The sequence below is a fragment of the Ahaetulla prasina genome, chromosome 5 (genome assembly GCF_028640845.1).
Source record: "Ahaetulla prasina isolate Xishuangbanna chromosome 5, ASM2864084v1, whole genome shotgun sequence".
Taxonomy (NCBI): Eukaryota; Metazoa; Chordata; class Lepidosauria; order Squamata; family Colubridae; genus Ahaetulla; species Ahaetulla prasina.
In genome coordinates, this window is record NC_080543.1 from 109,157,824 (window position 1) to 109,178,593 (window position 20,770).

Below are 20,770 nucleotides of genomic sequence, written 5' to 3' on the forward strand. Positions count from 1 at the left end.
CATCTCAGGAAAGGAGAGTTGGATAACAGTGGCAATGGAGAGATGGAGCCACATCTGCACTCTCCGCCCACTTTAGTTGTAGTTATTGCAACTCACTTGAAATTTTCTGGCCGGACAAGCATTTGCTTCTAAGTAACCAAGATAATTTTTTTTTGAGAGGGGTTTAAATTGCAGGTAGTCCTCATTAAACCATAACATTTGGGTCAAAAAGTTCTGTTTTTATGTGAAGCAGTTGCTTAGTGGGAAATCATGGAATTGTATTTTCCTTTCCCCCCACCCCTCTTTGCAATGCTGACCCTGTTGCTGAAATAATTAGCATGAAGGCAGTTAATATTTGTATTCATTGGAGAGGAAGGGATGACAAGAGAGTAAGCAGGCACACATTCTGGAATATACATTGAAAGTAATGCATTGGCATTAAGCATGCTACACAACTGTGAGTTGTGGTTGCAGGTGCCAATGTATTGCTTTCAATGTGTATTCTTCATTGGGTGCTTGTTAATTCATTTATAATCCCTTCTCCAATATCTCTACTCTGCAAGCGGAGGGGGCGGGGAGAAGATAGTTCAGGCACAGGACAATGCATGCTGATCATAATAGTGATCAAATAACTAAGGAACACTGCAAAAGTCAAATATGCAGCCACTGGTCATAAAGGTTTTTTTAAAAACACTGCTGAATAAGGCAGCCACTAATCAAGGACTGTCTATGTTACTACATTGTTTTGCATTATATTACATTATATTGATTAGAGTCCCTGAAACAGAGTTAATAGTTTATAATTTTTAAAAAATTATTTTAAATTATATTTTCAATTATATATTATTTTAATTATATTAAAAATATTAAACCTAAATGTGTGTGTCTTAATATCCAATAAAATACCTTTGTAATGTTTTCATTTCTTTTTAATTTGTAGCTTCAGGAGCTTTAACAAAATTAACACAAGGGCTGCGAGATGAATCAATGGCATATATTTATCATTGCCAAAATCATTATTTTTGTCCAATTGGATTTGAAGCAACTCCAATAAAGCCAAGCAAAGCATATAAGTAAGACCCTCAAAATCTACTTGATTTCATCAGTGGGACCAACATAGCTGCAATTGTCTTATAAAAAGTGAACCTTTAATTGCTCATTTTAACATCATAACTTTATCAGCAAACTTGACATCTAGTATCATACAGTACAATTATGTGGTTTGTTATCTGCATTAACAATCACTAGATGGCAATATTTTTTCATATACAGTTTTTCAAAATAGGAACAACGTTAATTTAAACTGCAAATCTTGTTCTTCAAGAACTGTCTCTCATACAGTACTCTGGATAAATTTGCTTGTCAGCAAACAAGTCTGAAAAACCATGAATTTGTATAATAAATCTGTTGATTTATTTATTTCAGTCTCTCATGTTGCATTTGATATAAATCTTGTTTCTTTCATTTGGGAGAATAGCCTTTTAAAGTCTTCATTAAAAATCTTTGCATTTTATCATTTAAATATAAAAGTTTTGGTTTTTTTATTAGGTAAATCAATCCAATTTCATTAGTTTGACTTCTACTAAAAATAGATATATTAGTTTGCATGAACCCACATTTGTGGGAATTGCCATTCTTTCTTTAAAAGTAAATATGAATGGGATTTTACATTTCCTTTGACTGTTAACTAATTAAAGGAGCAGAAAAGAGTTTTTCTACAGAGGTGATAAAGCATTGTATTTTATGTATAGTTTTGTGGGGGGTTTTGCATTTATAATAAAAACCATAACTCATTGCAAGGAATTAGGGACTTGAAAAAAAGCCATTGAATCCAGCCTACTGCAGAAACAGCTAGTGCTATCTTTTTGAGTAGGAATAAAGATGAGTTCTAGAACAGATCTGTTCTCTCTGTGCAGCAATACCTAGAGAAAGGATACAATTGTTGAAATGTAGCCAATTTCTCAAAGAATACATTTGTTATTTTAATGAACACACAAGTAACATGCACTCTATGGATACAGAGCAGGTTGGGTTAAGTTTGCAAATATTTCACATATTATGAAACACTAGGAGCAGTGGATCTTTTTGTTTTTACTAAAGCAGCGGCCCCCAGCCTTTTGGGTATCGGGGATGGGTTCCGTGGAGAGGTCTTTCTGAAGACAGGAGTGGGGAGCATGGTTTTGCATGCTGCCTGCATCCCATGGATGGGGCACAGCCTGGTTTCTGGCATGCCACGGCCTGGTACCAGTCCATGGCCCTGGGGATGGGACACCTGTTCTAAAAATGGTCATAGTCTATATATATATATATATATATATATATATATATATATATATATATATATATGTATGTATGTATGTATGTATGTATGTATGTATGTATGTATTTCTGTCTGTCTTTGGTTATTCGGGTTTTCTCCCACATAAAATTGGAAGTGTCTTGGTGACGTTTCGACGAAGTCTTATTCGTCATCTTCAGGCTTCAGCTTTGTGCTTCTGGGACCAAGACACTTCCAATTTTACGCGGGAGAAAACCCAAATAACCAAAGACCTACATACAAACACCCGCGAAAACCTCAGAAAACACACACACACACACACACACACACACACACACATATATGTCATGTTTAATATATTTTATGTAACCATGCAGCTAATTACTCATTTTGGCCAGTGACAAATTAAATTGTTCGTTTGTAGAGCTTATTATAATAAACATTTTGTCTTATCATTTTTGTGCACCAGGGGATGTCTCTTACAGCAAGATGTAGAATACTGGATACTCATTGGAGAGCCAAGCAGAAAACACCCCACTATTCACTGCAAAAAGTAAGTTAGCACACCCTAGTAAACTCACAAAAGATCATCTAATTTTAAAGATATTCAGGTATTCTTTTGGCATCCACAAATACTCATACCAACACTGATTCCTAGATGAATAAGTATAAGATACAAATTCCCAAATAGACTAGAAAATGTATTGAAACTTCAAAATTTGCATGTTCTAGCTGAGATTTCTTTTCTAGAGAGCTAATATTTCATCCATCTCCAAGATTCTGGCATGTGTCTTCTAATCGAAAGTATTGAGAATCAGATTTTGAGGGCAAAAAATACACTTACCTTGGGAATAGAAGAAAATGGGCATTCTCTTTAGATGCTAATGAAATAGTTTACTTTGTTGAAACTTGAAAACAATTATTCATATTTGCTTTTGGATGCATACTTAGATTCAGTTTTGAACCTCAGTTGCCAGATTTGCATTATTAATATTAATGACATTAACTGGGACCATTTATAGACATATAAAAACTTCAGAAAGTAATCCATAGCCCATTCTTGATAAATCAGATCATTGTGGGATGGATGGTCCAGCTGTTGGATAGATTGACAGTTGGCTGAACAAATAATAGTCAATGCATGGTCCTTAATTGGTTTGCTTCTATATGGGAGGTAGGTTCACAGTGGAGTATCCTGGACCCAGTATTCTTCAATGCCTTCATAAATAACTTAGATAAGGGAATAAAAGAGATGCTATTAAAATTTAGAGATTGCTAACACTCCAGAAAACAGGTTGAAGCTTTGAAAGAATCTTGATAGACTTGAATATTTGGCCCTATCCAACAAAATAATGGTGAGTAATGTAAAGTTTGGAATTCAAACAGGAAAAAACAGATGCACAAGTAGAAAATAGATGGTTTAGTATGTCACATTTTGATCACAATAAAAATATATATATATTTTTGAGGAAATGGAAAGAATGCAGAGAAAGGTGACCGTATGAGAGATCTGGGGCCAATCCTATGAAGAGCAGTTAAAGAAACTTAGTATATTTAACCTAAAGAAGTGATGATTGAGAGGACACATGGTATAATTCTTCCAATACGTGAAGGAATGTCACTGGGTAGAGTATGGATATATTCTTCATCACAACCAAAAATAAACCACCCAGAGTCTTGCATTTGAGATGGAGGCCACGTACAATAAAATAAATACATACCTACATAATGCCAACGGGTGGAAATTTAACTTAATAATTTCCTGGCTCTTAAGAGCTATTAAGCAGTGGATCAATCTGCCTCCTGAAGTCATGAATGCTCCACCGCTAGATTTTTCAAGAAATGACTAGACAGTTCTTTGTCTGGAATGGTAGATTCCTAAACTGGGCAGGAGGCTAGCTAGACCAGATAAACATTTGCCTTTTTTGTTTAGGTAACATATTTGCTAGCTGCCACTGAATGAAACGGCAGTATTAATAAGGATCTATTTATAAAATGTCCTTGGCAACATTGCCCTTAAAATTTACTTAAGGGCCAGATATCCACAAGAGTCAAATGCTCCCGGTTCGGACCAGATTGGCCAACCTGGTAGCAATGGCGGTGGGTGGTTCGAAGAATTCCTCCCCCCCCCCCCAATACCCTGCTGAGCCACGCGATCATCAGAGCCTTTTTTTTTACTTTTAAAAGCATTTTTAAAATAGCCTCTTCAGCCGAAGAGGTTGTAAAAAATGCTTTTAAAGGGTTAAAACAAGGCTCTGACGATCCCGGTTGGGGTGCCTCATCGTCAGAGGCTTTTTTTTTTTTACTTTTAAAAGCATTTTTTAAAAGGTAAAAAAGCTGAAGCCTCCTAGGCAAAAAATGGTGGGGGGTTGAGAGAGAGCGAGAGAGAGAGAAAGGCAGGAAGAAAGGAAAGAAAAGGAAAGAAAGGAAGGAGGGAGGGAGGGAAAAGGAGAGGAAGGAAGGACTACAAACCTGGCACTAGACGTAGCTTCAGAGGATAATCCAGGGCTAGAAGGGACCTGAAGGTCATCTAGTCCAACCCTGCTCCAGCAGGACATTGTTAGTGAATTTCTGTCTTTTGATCCCCCAGTCACATAGCCACGCCCACCCAGTCACATGACACCACTACCACCAAGCCCCACCCACCAACCCACAGAACTGGTAGGAAAAAAAATTAGATTTCACCACTGAGTATCCATATGGCTGCTTATAAGACATAGTTAAAATCATCAACTGATCCAGAAAAAAATATTTACTGGTCCAGTAGAATATTTATCGATTGCAGCTATTATGTGAAATACGAGACCCACAGTTAACATCACAGATTGCCATTCCGTTTCTGAGGACAGCTCAGAAACAAATTTCACTTGTAAACTATATGACTTTAAATCAGGCTTCTAAAAAATCAAATCCTTGCTTATAAATCTGCCTGGCCTATAAGATCTTTGAGAATGAACGTTTTGGAGTCCTACCAAAATCAAAAGTATATTTGTTGGTAATATAGGAATGGAAGCATTTGCATCTCTTTGGAGGCTTTCGAACTTCTTCAAGTTAGGTGTCCATATTAATCTTTCCCGTGCTTTTCATATATAAAGCTAAAATAAGAAAATCGTAAAAAAAAGAGAGAGGGGGATAGTAAAATGGTGTTAATAATAAATGAATCAAAGAGCTAGAATCCCTGGCTATCATTTCAGAAAAGGTGTCAATATTTGCTACATATTGTACAGATTAGTTTACTTAAGTATAATTTTTTGTTACTACCTAGGATTATCTAATAAGCACAATATTCCAGTTTTTTATTGCATTTGTGAACTCCTTTCCCTTTTACTGTTAGGTGGGCAGACATTGTAACAGATTTAAACACTCAGAATCCTGAATACTTAGATATTAGGCACTTGGAAAGGGGTCTTCAATATCGGAAGACAAAGAAGGTAAGAATGCTTCGTACAAAAGCAGAGCTGCATGTTTGTTCTGAGTTAGCATTCATAAAGCACATTTAGATACACTCTCATTATAGTAATTATGAGACGATTACTTTGCATTCACAAAATATGTTTCCAACTTGCTAAAAACAGACATGGCTTCATTAGTCTGCCACTTCCTCTGTTTCAAACTAGCGTGTCCTGTTCTTTTGAGCACAGCAAGAATCAATTGTTGTGATCTAATTATACAAAAGAGGGACATGGTGGCTTAGTGGCTAAGACACTGAGCTTGTCTATTGAAAGGCAGCATGGGGAATTGCATGTAAGCCTGCTAATTAAAATAATGTTAACATAGAATAAATTGTTATTGTAGCTGTCTATGGAAGTTCTCAATCATCCAGGTCACGTTTGTCCCAACATCCTTTTTCAAAAGGCAACTGGGCTTTCTTTGGGTTTTGTTTCTTTTCCTTGAAAATGTTTCACCACTTCTTCAATTCACTTCTTCAGTTTTATTGTAACCACAGATTACATTCAGTAAAGAATTCTAACCGGTGCAAAATGCAAAGAAAGCATAAATTCAAAAGGATAGCGAACTTAGCTCTTACTTAATATATCGAGAGAGTTATTTTAACAAACATTGTATACATTTTAGGTAGGAGGGAATCTACATTGTATCATTGCTCTTCAGCGGTTTAATTGGCATCGGTTTGGACCTTGGAACTTTCCACTTGGAAATGTTCAGCAAGAACTACAGCCTCCATCTCCAACTCAGGGCTTAGCCAAATCTGAGAGTGAAGACAACATCTCCAAGAAGCAACATGGACGCCTTGGGAGATCATTCAGTGCTAACTTCCATCAAGCTTCTGTCTGGAGGAAGCTGTCTCATCTTCATGAAAGGCGGAATAGTGGCCTTCAACGTTACGCCAACTGTGATGGGAAAGACTAAAAAGGAATGTTTTTTTCATCTGTGCTACTGTAATACATTCCTAAAGCATGGTAAATAACTTATTATGCACAGAAACAGGAATGTAGGGAAATTTCATACAAAATTCTTAGGAATGTTTGTTATTTCAGTATGTAATTGGTATATAATACTAATGCATTGTAATTGTTACATATTGGGAATAACAAGAAATGTCAGTTAAAAGATAAGCACAGAATACCAGTTATGGGCAATCTAGTATAATGGCTAATTGATTCATGTTTCAGACTATGAAATCAGAACAGAAGTAGATCAAATTCATTTGTGGGCAGGAAAGTTCATTATTATGTGATACAGATTATAGATAAAGCATGAGATTATTACCTTCCAAAAGTATTTATTAATTGCAAACTATATAATGATGACAAATGTATAAAATATATTTGCTTCTAAGTATTTTCAAAAAATGCAATAAATTGTGGTACAATTCAGAACTGACAAAACACTAAATGTCAATATATAATTAATTGATGGTCTGTTGATCAATGGAATTATTGCTCTATACAGTTTAAGTTGTTTGAGTTGGCAGTTCGTAGTTAGTAGGCAAGAAACCTAAGGAAAGATAAGTAACTATCTGTTTCTTTTAGAATTGGTCTAGTATAGGGGTCTGCAAACTTGGCACTTTTAAGACTTGTGGCTTTGCTGGCTGAGGAACTCTGGGAGTTGAAGTCCACAAAAGAGCCAAGTTTGCAGACCCCTGGTCTAGTATAAACATAAACCACCACTGCCAGTCATGTCCTTTTTGTGTGACCTGAATTCCGTTCTCAGTTGGTTGGCTTCTTTTAAAAAAACCTCTCACACTCATTTCATATGGTTATCCAGTAAATACCAAAACTTTCTGTGGTGGGCTACAGTGATTTCTTGTAATATTTGAATTCTCTTTCACTTCACAACTTCGTTTGATTGTTGAGGAAGATGTTTTAAGTGCCCAAATAAACTGGCAGCCACAGCAATATACCTCTTCAGAGCACTCTTTGTAACTACTTTTTTCAAATGATCATATCAAATAGTTTTATTTGGAAGTATAACATCGGTTCTCATGGAAAAACCATTTTAATAAAAACAGTCTTTATCCATTGATTATCTGCTTGTTCTTTAAATGTGTGTGTTTGACTTTTGGATATGCAAAACTGGAAACAATAAAAATGTAGGATTATTTTATCCAAGTTTTGGATAAACTTTTATCTATGCTTTTAGAAACTTGGCACTAAAAATCAGTTGTTCATATCCCTCTGTAAGATTTTGCCTGTGGAATGAGAAAAACATTATCAATCATTTCTGATTTATTTCAATCATAGATCAGAATTTTCTATTTCCCAAAAACATGAACTAAAAAACCCCTGGTTTTGTGTGTATTTGCCAACAAACTGTTTTGATTATCCTATTCATTTCTAACATTTCATGAGATGTCCCTATAGCAACAGGAAAACATACAACAGTCTTGTAATCTGTAGCATGAGTTCAAAAGCAGAAATAATTTTATATCCTCCTTTATTCTACATTTATTTAGAAGGATAATTGCGTGAAGATTGGCACAAAAGAGGTAGAAAAACATATGTGTGTTCTTGATTAATTCTTCCAGTTATACAACGATTGACTCATTCAGATTTGGGAATGGTGTCATTTTCCTCCTAGCACAATGGATTAAGCTAAAGATAAACCTCTTCAATGCAGAATATAAGTAAGATCAGTGGATCATATTCTTGGAACGAAGGTTTACGCCTGAGCAAATCATTCCCATAGCTTGCGTGAAGGAGGAAAATAATATTTGATCGCTGACAGTATTCATCTGAGACTTTAGTCATTTCTAATTGAACCCACATATTTTTATGATAAAAACGCTTCAGCGTTGTGTCCCTCCTCAGCCACAGCCTGGCACATCTTTTGCATCAGAGATGGAGAATCACTAGTGGCCCCTTGTAGAAGGCCACAAGATTCTTGGTCCTGCATAAGTGTCAATAAGATAGGCTTGCTTAACCCTTTGATAGAAGAATGAAAGGACTGACCAAACCGGGAGGGCCATGGGAAATTGCCTTCTGCTTACCAGTTCAAAAGTTGCCTCTGCCAGTTATTCTGGCAACTGTTTCCCTAATAAGGATAAGGGGATAGAACTCTTGGGTCTCAGGAGCATACTTGTTACTGTGAATGCATTACATTTAAATATTGAACTGGCTTTTAAAAGACCCAGGTTCAAGTCTGCTGTCAGCCATGAAAATTCCCTGGATGTTTTTGGACTGATCCCTTTGGTTCAAACTCCATCATGTGGTTTTTGTGGAGAAAAGAGTGCCATGTGTCTTGCTTTGAACTTTTGAATGGAAGTGTCTATGGAGATTCTCAGTCATCCAGGTTATGGTTGTCCCAAAGGTGCTTTTTCAAGAGGCAGCTGGACGTTCTGTTTTTTCTTTGAAGACATTTCACTTCTCATCCAAGAAGCTTCTTCAGCTCTAACTGGATGGTGGGGAATGGAATTTATTTATACTCCTTGCAGACAGCTGGTCATTTGCATTCTTTTAGCAGGTCGTTAAGGTCACCTGGAGGTTTATCTATCATCAGGGTCACCTGAGTGGTGCAAATGGGTGTGAAGCCTTCATGGAACTGTTGAAAGGATTGTGTTGCAGACTGGATATAGATGATATTATATCCCTCCCCCTCTGTTCAATTTTGACATAGATGGCCTCTTTAACCCCTCTTTCAAACCAGCAGTCCTCTCCGTCCAAAATGTGGACTTTGCTATCTTGAAAAGAGTGGCCTGTGTCTTTTAAATGCAGATGGACTGCTGAATCTAGGCCTGATGTGTTTGTTTTCCTATGTTGTGCCATGCGTTTATGAAGTGGTGGTTTTGTTTCCCCAGCGTACAAATCTGCACATGGTTCTTTTGAATTTTGAATGAAAAGTGAGATATAACTCAAATACTAATGCCATTCAATGAACTTTTATATTGTTGGATAGGAGAAGAATGCACTGGATTTGACTTTAAACTAAATCAAATACTTCACTGCAGTTTGTCCCAAAGGTGCTTCTTTCCATGACCTGGATTACTGAGAATCTCCATAGACATTCACTGCAGTTTGGTGGGTTCGATGGACAATAACTTTGCTCAAGAGCAGGAAATCATAGTTGTTTTGATAGATTTTTGCTGGGTATTAATAAAAACAATATGTGTCATCAAGTCAGAATCAGTTCTTAACAACCATATAGACTTCCAGGGTGATCTGTCCCCAATCTAGTCCTTCAGTTCTTCCAATTGCTGCTGTGATCAAGCCCATTCACCTTGATACTGGCCATCCTTCTCTTATCCTTCCATCTTTCCGAGCTTTATGGACTTCTCAATTGTGCCGAGTCTTTGCATAATGTGTTAAAATGTGTTGAGTCTCAAGGGAAAACGCTGGATTGTTAAATTCTATGAAATGGAAACTGCATACATATATATTCAAATCAAGATTTTATGAGAAGACACTAATTTTTTAAATGTATATTACTTCAATTAAAAAGAAAGTTGGGAGGGATGGACTTGATCTTCCCTTAGAAACCCTCCCCCATATCCCAATTAGGTGCTAAAGCTAAACCCAATACCCCTTTAAAAATCTTTTCTTGACTCCAGGCTGAAGAGTAGAAGAACCAAGCCAACAAGGAAAGAAAATCCTTCTGCAGCTTTTTACTTTTATCTTTTTATCTATTTTTATTTATTAAGTAAGAAAAAAAAAGTCATTTCTAAAATTCGTGCTAGAAAATGGAGGAGGCTGGGTCTTTGCAAACTTTAGCTGTCTGTCTGACTGCCTGTAGAAGGCAGTCTACGGTCTAGTCCAGTGGTAGTCAACCTGGTCCCTACCGCCCACTAGTGGGCGTTCCAGCTTTCATGGTGGGCGGTAGGGGTTTTGTCCAATACTGAAGCACTTTCCTTTTTTTAAATTTAATTGACTTTTAAAAAAAATTTCATAGCATTATTTAAAAACATTTTCATTAGGTTTTCATAAAATTCCTCGTGACAATTTAAATTTCTGAAAATATACTATTTGTATCGCCCGCGCATAAGTTTAGTTCATGTTACGTAAGTGAAACTAAATGGTGCTATAGTGTGACCGCAAACGAAAGAGCCTCGTCCCAGAATAGCTCACGCATCTCCCCCCACACCACCCAGCTGTAACAGACAAGCAGAGCTGGTAGCCGACACCCCCCCAACCCAATCCACGATGCACGAGAGACATGCGCAGACGACGATACAGGGCGCATTACTGTGGAACCGGTGGACAGTTAGAAAATTTTACTACTAACAGAGATACAAAAGTGGGCGGTAGGTATAAAAAGGTTGACTAACCCTGGTCTAGTCTTTTAAGTCCTACTTGGACTCTACAGGTAGTGAGATAGACATCTTGCAAAAACTCAGCTTCCTCCGTTTTGTGGCACAACTCTTATTTATTATTTATTATTATTTATTTATTAATTAAACTTTTATACCGCCCTTCTCCCAAAGGACTCAGGGCGGTGTACAGCCAAGATAAAAAGCAATAAGTGTACAAAGTTAAAAATCAATTTAAAATACCTATTCAATAGTGGCCGAATTAAAACCGTCAAATTGACCAACCTAAAATACCCCATATAAAATTACAGAAGATTTAAAAATTTAAAATTTAAAAGAAATTTAAAAAATCTAAAAAATCAGTCCAGTCCCGCTTGAATGAATAAATGAGTTTTTAATTCCCGATGAAAGGTCCAAAGGTCAGATATTTGGCGCAAACCGGGGGGAAGGTCGTTCCAGAGAGTAGGTGCTCCAACAGAGAAGGCCCTTCCCCTGGGGGCCGCCAGCCGGCATTGCTTGGCGGACGGCACCCTGAGAAAACCCTCTCTGTGAGAGCGCACGGGTCGATGGGAGGCATAAGGTAACAGCAGGCGGTCCCGTAAGTACCCGGGCCCTAAGCCATGGAGCGCATGGAACTCTTTTATTAAAAACTTCAGGGGGAAAAGCTGCAGACAAATTTTCTCTCCTGGTTGGCTTGGTTCCTCTACATTTCAGCTTGCAGTCCAGGAGAGCAGAGGGAGAGTTTAGCTTTAATTGAGGGGAGGGCAGATCAACAAATTCATCCCTCCCAGCAGGTAGTCCTCAACTTATGACCACAATTGTGCCCAAAATTTATGTTTATGTCTATTTTACGACTTTTCTTGCCACATTTGGTAAGCGAATCGTTGCAGTGGTTAAGTTACTAACACGGTTGTTAAGTGAATCTGGTTTCCCCATTGTTTCTGCTGTCAGAAGATTGCAAAAGGTGATCCCGTGACCTGCGGATACGGTAACCGTCATAAATATGAACCAGTTGTCAAGCATCCAAATGTAAATCACGTGACCATGGGGATGCTGCAACGGTCGTAAGTGTGAAAAATGGCCATAAGCCACTTTTCTCAGTGCTGTTGTAACTTCGAACGGTCACTAAATGAACTCTTGTAAATCGAGGACTACCTGTATTTTATAAGTCAGGGAATTCTCCATTACCAATGCAGTTAGCATTATTACTACATTAGCCACATGGTGGAACCATCAGCACTTTCTCATTATATTTATATGCTGTAGAATAACAGAGTTGGAAGAGACCTTGGAGGTCTTCTAGTCCAACCCTCTGCTTAAGCAGGAAACCCTACACCACTTCAGGCAAACGGTTATTCAACGCCTTAAAAACTTCCAGTGTTGGAGCATTTACAACTTCTGGAGGCAAGTTGTTCTGCTGATTAATTGTTCTTTCAGCTTCAATAGTATTCCCAGTAGCTTAGCAATTAGATCAGGCTCTTCACATGACTAGGTTTCATCCTGTGCAACAAGAAACTAGCATGTTGCAAGTATGACATTTATTTGAATTAGTATTTCTACATTTCCTGCTGCAACAGGAGATTTGCAAGCCACGTATGGTATTCCTCACTTTTACTTCCCAGCATTTATTTTATTTTATTTTTTAAAAGATGATGCATTTGGAGTTTGATATAGTTGCCATTACCGAAATTTGGCGGGATGAAACTCATGACTGGAATGTATTGATGGAAGGATACAAACTATTCAAAAGAAAGAGACCTAACAAAACAGGAGCTGGAGTTGCATTATATATCAAAGATCACTACATCTCTTTAGAAATGCACAAAACCAAGGATGAAAACTTCCTAGAAGGCATATAAAAGGAAAAAGCAGGGGGTTGGACTAGAAGACCTCCAAGGACCCTTCCAGCTCTCTTCTGATTGATAAAAATCCTTTTCCCACACTCTATGGTTTTGATCCTGCTTTTCCAGTAAAGTGAGGACGGGGACATCTGAGAAATTCTGCTCATGTAGAGAAAGGAAATCACAGGGAGTAGAAATTTGAGTTTGATGCCTGTGTGCTGAGTTTCCTGTTTGCTTTTTAAAGCACTCTCTGCTAGGGAATGAAGATGTCTCATCCTTTGCCTAGTGACTGATAGTGACTGATGCAGAGGCCAGATTCCAAAGACCAGATAGCAGGAACAGACTCCTGAATCAACATTCCTGATATAAGCCTTTCCCTTCTCCTTGACTGCAGATTCATGTGCAAAATGCTTGAAGCTGCTGCAAGAAACAGTCATTATCTTGGAAAAGACAATATCAGCAAACATACCTTCCCCCAACCCAGTGAGGAAAGGAAAGCCAGCAGAAAGCCAGTTTTGGTCACCACGATGTAAAAAAGATGCTGAGACTCTAGAAAGAGTGCAGAGAAGAACAGCAAAGACGATTAGGGGACTGGAGGCTAAAACATATGAAGAACGGTTGCAGGAACTGGGCATGGCTAGTTTAATGGAAAAAAAGGATTGGGGTGACATGATAGCAGGGTTCCAATAACTCAGGGGTTGCCACAAAGAAGAGGGAGTCAGGCTGTTCTCCAAAGCACCTGAGTGTAGAACAAGAAGGAATGGGTGGAAACTAATCAAGGAGAAAAGCAACTTAGAACTAAGGAGAAATTTCCTGACAGTTAGAACAATTAATCAGTGGAACAACTTGCCTCCAGAAGTTGTGAATGCTCCAACACTGGACGTTTTTAAGAAGATGCTGGATAACCATTTGTCTGAAGTGGTGTAGCTTTCCTGCCTAAGCGGGAGACCTCCAGGGTCCCTTCCAATTCTGTCACTCTGTTCTAAGATTGTCTTGAGAGGAAATTTGTGAGTGATTAAACTATCTCATGTTTGCTTTCTGCCTATTAATTTGGGGTTAAACTCCAGAGAGAAGCTGGATGAAAACTACGCAATCCCTGTTCCTTGAAAATCTTGAATCCTTGGTTACTCTACCCAGCAGCAGCAACCCTACACCAGCTTTTGCTCCAATTCAGTTATGTTTCAAGTTATTTAAGATAAAACCATATGTGGCAATCTCTCAGCACTGCAATAACTATGCAACAATATTGTCCAAAAGGTGCTTTTTCAAGAGGCACCTGGACTTTCTGGGTTGTTTTTTTTAAGACATTTTGCTTCTTATCCAAAAAGCTTCTTCAGCTCTGACTGGAAGCGAAACGTCTTCAAAGAAAAACCAGAAAGTCCAGTTGCCTCTTGAAAAAGCACCTTTGGGACAACCATGACCTGGATGACTGAGAATCTCCATAGAAATATGTAGCAATATTATTTGCATGCTACACATTATGTATTTGAACTGAAGCATTTTGAGTAAGAGATAAACAAAGAGATTAAAAAACTCTTCTGTTATAAAATGGTTGTCTCTAGTTGAAATCCAGCTGTGCTACCCCTATTGCTTGCTAAGTTGTCATGCTTGGAATCAGCAGTGGTTCTTCTCCCTATTTGTCATAAATTGCACAAAATATTTGAGATGGAATTATGTCATGGCCTGCGAAAGGATTTAACATCTGTTTAACATGTTAAACCAATGTTTGTATCAACAATCAGCTGTATCCCTGTCAAATTCTTTATGGATATTTTTCCTCCATTGATGCAAACAGGTAATTTTTCTAAAGAAGTTCATCAAGATGCCTATGAGATGTCAAAAGGTTCAAACAATGTTACAGGGAATACTATAAAAAAGAACAACTCTTCAATTTTTAAAAAAATAATACTGGATAGTCTGGAGCGATTCATCTTTATATGATTCCTCTCACCTGATTTAACTAAAGATAGTATTGGCAATTATACTGAATCTGTTACACTGAATAATGAAATTAGTAATTATAGAAGCTAAAATGTAGATGTGGAAGTGAAAAATTTAATTTCTTCCCACACAGATTGGATCCCTTCTCTATCTACAGCAGTTGGACATTGTACAACTAGGGGTGCAGTTGTAGAGAAAGGGGAAATTCTGTATAAAAGAGTTCTTTAAAAAGAGAATTATAGATCATCTAGTTTATTTATAAAAATAAGGCAAACTAAAAAAACCTAAAAAATCTAGAAATTCCAATTTCTACACACACATTCTATTGTTATCTGAATCTCATACTTCATATTGCTACAAAGTTTTCGTTATATAAAAGTAAAGACATATGCTATTAAAATATGAAGTATATACATATATATTTAGTATGAACAAGTGACTAAAATTAGGGAACACAAATCCTCTGGTTCTGCTATATAAGCCTAACTAAATTCTATTTCATATTTAGCCAAATTCTTACATAAAAGGAAATGTGTAAAACCTCTGCACTGGATAATCACAAGTTACAAACTACAAAAATTGTTTTCTACACAATAATGTTTTAACACATTTGAACCATAACGTAGTGCATTGTAAAAATACAGCAACACACTGTAAAAATGCAGCTCAGAAATACAATCTACATTATAAAAAGAACTACAATGATATGTGTACAGTACTGTAACGCTATAAACAATAGCAGTAATACTGAACAGATTAATGGAAATTAAAAGTACTGAATAATTGTCAGTGTTCAGCACAGGATCAACACCAACTTTACTGCCTGTATAAATACTTTCATCTCAAAGTTTGAGAACATGACTTCCTGTTGTCTAAATGACACCTAAGAACTTTGCCCGTTTATTTTTAGCTTTACCATTTCATGTAACAGTTTTGATCAAAACTAAAACTTACTATATAATCACTTATTAGATAATTTGATTAGTTAAGACTTGGATCAAGGCAGAGGTGGGTTTCAGCAGGTTCTGACCAGTTCCGGAGAACCGGTAGTGGAAATTTTGAGTAGTTCGGGGAACTGGTAGTAAAAATTCTGACTGGCTATTCTATATCTATTCTATTCTATTCTCTGCCTCCCAAGTTCCAACTATTCGGGAGGAAATGGGGATTTTGCAGTAACTTTCCCCTGGATTGGGGAGGGAATAGAGATTTTACAGTATCCTTTCCCTGACATGCCCAATAAGCCATGCCACACCCACCAAGCCACACCCACAGAACTGATAGTAAAAAATTTTGAAACCCACCACTGGGTCAAGGACTTAATCGACTAAAACAGCTAGAGGGCCCAAGGTTATGCACCAGTGAATTAATATGTAAAACAGAACTTTTGAAAATAATCGTATGTAACCAGAAGACAATAAGCTTGTCACGTTTTGCCACTTTGTAATGGGGTCCAAGTGAAGTGGCTGATGCTACAACAATGTAACCCCTTGCAGGAAAAGATCAGCTTTAGGAGCATCTTCTGGTAGATGGAGAAACTCCAGATGAACTTACCCTCACAATGCAAATCTATGTTTGTTTATTTAGAAGTAAATCCTACCATGCAGGTATCTAATCTCAAAAACTGAGGTATGAGCAAATGCATTTAAAAAAACAAAAAAATTAATTGACCTATTTTCACTTTTCCATGCAAAGTATGAGACTGGTCCAAGACATTTTGTGTCTGAATAGGAAGTCATAATCTTTTTGTTTCTTCATGAAAGAAAGAATTGGCTATCCTCAAGTAGACTCCAAATAGAATCCTCCGAGTGATACCTCACTCTGCCAGGTTCATTAATGATAGTGGATCCTGCCACAATGTTAACTTGAAGACCCTTTAGGGCAAGGATCTCCAACCTTGGCAACTTTAAGACTCGTGGACTTCAACTCCCAGAGTTCCTCAGCAAGCAAAGCTGGCTCTGGGAGTTGAAGTCTACAAGTTTTAAAGTTGCCAAGGTTGGAGACCCCTGCTTTAGGGAAGCCTTCAATAATCTATTCTCTTCTAGATTTTCTGGACTGCAGGACAACAGGTTGGCGTGGTTATTATACAGCCTCTTTGATAACTTAAAACAATATTATTTAATACTAAGTTTATGTCTGGGTTAACTAGAAGTATTAATACAAAAACTCCACTATTTGTGGAGCAGAATACCACTGTATTTACCTCTCTGACTAATGAATGGTATCAACATTGGGACCAGCCCAGATTTTACTGTTTATTATTATAGTTCTCATTATGGCTTAATGGAATATTTACACAGATGCAATTAAATGTCCTATAAGGAAAAGTGAAGGATATACAGTGGTGGTATTGAGCCGGTTCTACCCAGTTCAGGCGAACCAGTAGCGGCAGTGGTGGGAGGCTCCGCCCACCTACCCGGACATCATCACAGATGCTCTGCGTATGCGCAGAAGTGGCACGCGCACTCACATTTGTGAACCAGTAGTGAAGGTAAGTGAATACCACTACTGGGGATATATTACCAGATCTATAGCCAGTTTAAAAGATCAGGAGGACCCAAAAAAGTAGGGAATCTCTTATTGCCTTCTCAAGACAGATTTAGAGGAAGAAGAGGAAGAAATAATAGAGGGGGATCCCTGCTTTCCTTTTGAATGCAAGTCCGTCCAGGTTTCTACATATAACTCAGACTAATACTGATGGTAGTTAATTCCTGTGACAGATGTGCTTGGTCTGCCATTGAAACAGCAATGCAGTGTTAAAAATCTACAGAAAGAGAGCTTTGTATTTCTCTGTATCAGGGGAACAAAGATTTGAAATCGCAGTAACACTACCTAGTTTAAAAGGGGGGGGGGCGGAGAGAATGAAATTCTGTGTGCCAGCTGTTTAAATGTGATGAGAGAAAAAATCTGTATTTTGTATAAATTAAGCATGTTTGCTCAAATGTTTTAATTTTACACCACTGGTTATTATTTTGCATTGTTAGATCAGTTTGACCAGCCCTGGGAAAGGGCAAAGTAAGTCAGTAGAGGACTAAAAACTTATTCTATTGCCTTTCCTGCTTCTAGAACTTTATGCACACATTTCCTATAAGATTTAGAAATACTTTTCCCCAGAAAGAACAAAATAAAAGCCTGATATTCATACTATATTAATTTTAAAGCTGTATCATGTGTTGCACTCATGTCATACTAATGCTGCCTGTTTTCTTCATTGCTTGGTCCTCCACAGCTTGTGACACACCATGCCAAAGAGTACTGCTTGTTTAAAGTAGGGCTAGAAGCCAGTCCTGGGTCTTTGATGACTTCCAGAAGGACTATGTACACCATTGGGGATCACAAGCATGCAAGATTATCCCTAAAACCTTAAGTAGAGCTGGAGATGTCCCAGATATTAATGGCTGATGGCCATTTTTTCAGCCTTTAAAAAGTTCATTTATCACTCCAGATGAAAAGTTTACTTAAAAAAAATTAAATTGCTTTAAGACTGATTGTGACTCCTTAAGTTCCTTCATTACTATGGGAAAAATTCTTACTGATTCTATTTTATACCAGCACGATCCATGTCCTGGATGCACCATGCTACAAACTGCACATTTCAGGTGGAATAAAATTTTACACTTACATACTTACCTATGAATTTTACAGGCAAGTAAAACTTGTTTTTAAAATAATAGAGATGGATGGTATTGCCCGAAACATAATCATCATACAATTCTATATTAAGAATTATTAATTGGGCTCCTTGGTGAATACAATTATTTCATGCACAGGATTTGAGAATGATTTGGCAATTACTGTTTTGAAGTATTTAAGTGCTTAAACAACTGTAGTTCCTCCCCAACCCCCCAACCCAGCAACATTGACTCAAATGATTAGGAACATTGGGCATGGTTAAGATGTTAGTGTGCTCAGTAAATATTTAGATTTCTGTGAAAATCTCAAACTTCCTTCCCAGATAGCTCAATTTCCTCTACTATGCAGAATCCGTTGTCTTCAGCTTAACTGTCCTTGTCTTTACAGCCTGGCAATATCCCATAATAGCTGAGTCCAAGCTTTCTTGCTTAAGATGAGCTGTACTTGTTACTGGAGCGGAAATTGTCATATCCGTGGTCATTTGCTTTGAACTTTAAGCAGGACTGTTTCTCCTCCAGGGATAGTATGTCTTTGGAATGACACCAGCAACAAAGGCACGACTGTAAAGCAGAAGGATTCTCCATTAGAAAGGCTGTTTGTATATGCATTTATACATTTGCCCAGCTCTCTAAGACAGTGGCCCCCAATTTTTTGGGCCCCAGGGACCGGCTCCATGGAGAGAGGTTTTTCCAGGAACCAGAAGGGGTGTGGTTTCACATGCTGCTTGCATCCCACAGATGGGGCTTTGCTTGTTTGCGCGGCCCAGTTGCTGACATGCCACGGACCAGTGCCGGTCCACAGACCGGGGGTAAGGGACCCCTGCTCTAAAATACAGAACCATTATTTGCCGGTTCTTTCACAGAAATCAAAACCTGAAAATTCCAAGGGAGTCAAGCCAGTAAGCAAGCAATAAAAAAATATCCCACCCACCCAGTCCAGCTACAAAAATCTTCACAACCATTTGATTATGAAAGAGCAGAGATGATACATATTCTTTCTAGAATCTTTTTTGCAGCTACGTTTAAACTTTAACTTTAAAGTTTAAACTTTGAACAGCAACAGTCCTGACAGACAAGAGACATCTCCTTCTGAGCTCTCGTGAGGGTTTTTCACTTTCTCACAGCCCTTAACACAGATAGCCTGTCCTACATGAACTCTATATTCCCGTGAGTGTCATTTTTGTGGGTCTCCCAATAGTTGTCAATATTGTTTATACTTGTGATAAAGGAGGAAGTTGTTTCTTTAGGTATTTCTTTTTCTTCACTATATTTTTCTTTTTTTTTCATTTTTCCTTTCTAATTTTCCTTTTTATCCTTTTAGGGGCTTTTTTTCAGTTTGGGTTAGTTTTTTATCTTTTAATATGTAGTATTTAGTAACATTCACCAAAATAAGAAAGTATTGCCCTGAAAAGAACAAAATTTTATGGCAATATATATATATATATATTTGTTTTCTGAGGTTTTCACGGGTGTTTGTATATAGGTCTTTGGTTGTTCGGGTTTTCTCCCGTGTAAAATTGGAAGTGTCTTGGCGACGTTTCGAAGTCTCATTCGTCATCTTCAGGCTTCAACCGTGCTTCTGGGAGCAATGTGTGATCGCAGCTGTTTCTTCCTTTTAACTGCTAGTGGGGGTTTGAACTGATTGGGTGGGAGCTTGGCTGTGCTCTGATTGGATGGGGGTTTTTTTGTGCTCTGATTGGCTGGGGGTGTGTCCTGTGTTGGTGGGGGCTTGGTTGTGCTCAGTTTAGTCTGTGTTGCAGGGGGATTTGAGCTGGTGAGCTGCATAGCTGTTGTTTGGCTTTGTGGTCGTGCTACATCTTCATAGTGGGTGTCAGTCTGCTGCATGTATGGATTGGAGGGGTTTGAAATGGCTAATGTTGCAGCTGCGGTCTGGCTTCTGGTCCTTGGTCGTGCTTCATGATCAGTGTGGGTTTGGGTCTGCTTTCTGGGTGGATGTGCGGTGGTGACATCCTGTGTGGACCTCGTGAGTGTGGGTCTGGTGTCATTCCTCGTGTTAGGGACTCGTTTGTCAATAAGGGCGGGTTTCCAAATGGCTGGTAGGCGGGAGGTGTCATCTCGTTTGTTCATGCTGTGTGGGCGTTTTTCTATCTCAATGGCTTCTCTGATTATTCTGTTGTTAAAGTGTTCAGTTTTGGCGATAGTTCTGGTCTTTTTAAAGTCAATATCATGTCCTGTGACTTTAAAGTGTTGGACCAGGGAAGAAGTTGGTTCCTCTTTTTTGAATGAGTTCTTGTGTTCTTCAATGCGTTCTTCAACACTAGCAGTTAAAAGGAAGAAACAGCTGCGATCACACATTGCTCCCAGAAGCACGAAGCTGAAGCCTGAAGATGACGAATGAGACTTCGTCGAAACGTCGCCAAGACACTTCCAATTTTACACG

General features: G+C 38.0%; 2 protein-coding genes across 9 annotated transcripts in view; one reads left to right on the forward strand and one right to left on the reverse strand.

The window, feature by feature from the left end:
* Window positions 1-7,741, forward strand: part of BIVM (basic, immunoglobulin-like variable motif containing) — a 47,012-nt gene extending 39,271 nt beyond the window's left edge. For all 8 annotated transcript variants that reach the window (XM_058184704.1, XM_058184707.1, XM_058184705.1 and 5 more), the window contains 4 exons: window positions 920-1,052; window positions 2,727-2,810; window positions 5,592-5,688; window positions 6,332-7,741. In XM_058184704.1, coding sequence (XP_058040687.1) covers window positions 920-1,052; window positions 2,727-2,810; window positions 5,592-5,688; window positions 6,332-6,625 — 608 coding nt within the window. In that variant the 3' untranslated portion in view covers window positions 6,626-7,741. The remainder of the gene's footprint in view (window positions 1-919; window positions 1,053-2,726; window positions 2,811-5,591; window positions 5,689-6,331) is intronic.
* A 117-nt stretch (window positions 7,742-7,858) lies between these two features.
* EDNRB (endothelin receptor type B) overlaps window positions 7,859-20,770 on the reverse strand; it is a 32,373-nt gene continuing 19,461 nt past the window's right edge. The window contains exon 7 of the mRNA XM_058184712.1: window positions 7,859-18,930. Coding sequence (XP_058040695.1) covers window positions 18,799-18,930 — 132 coding nt within the window. The 3' untranslated portion in view covers window positions 7,859-18,798. The remainder of the gene's footprint in view (window positions 18,931-20,770) is intronic.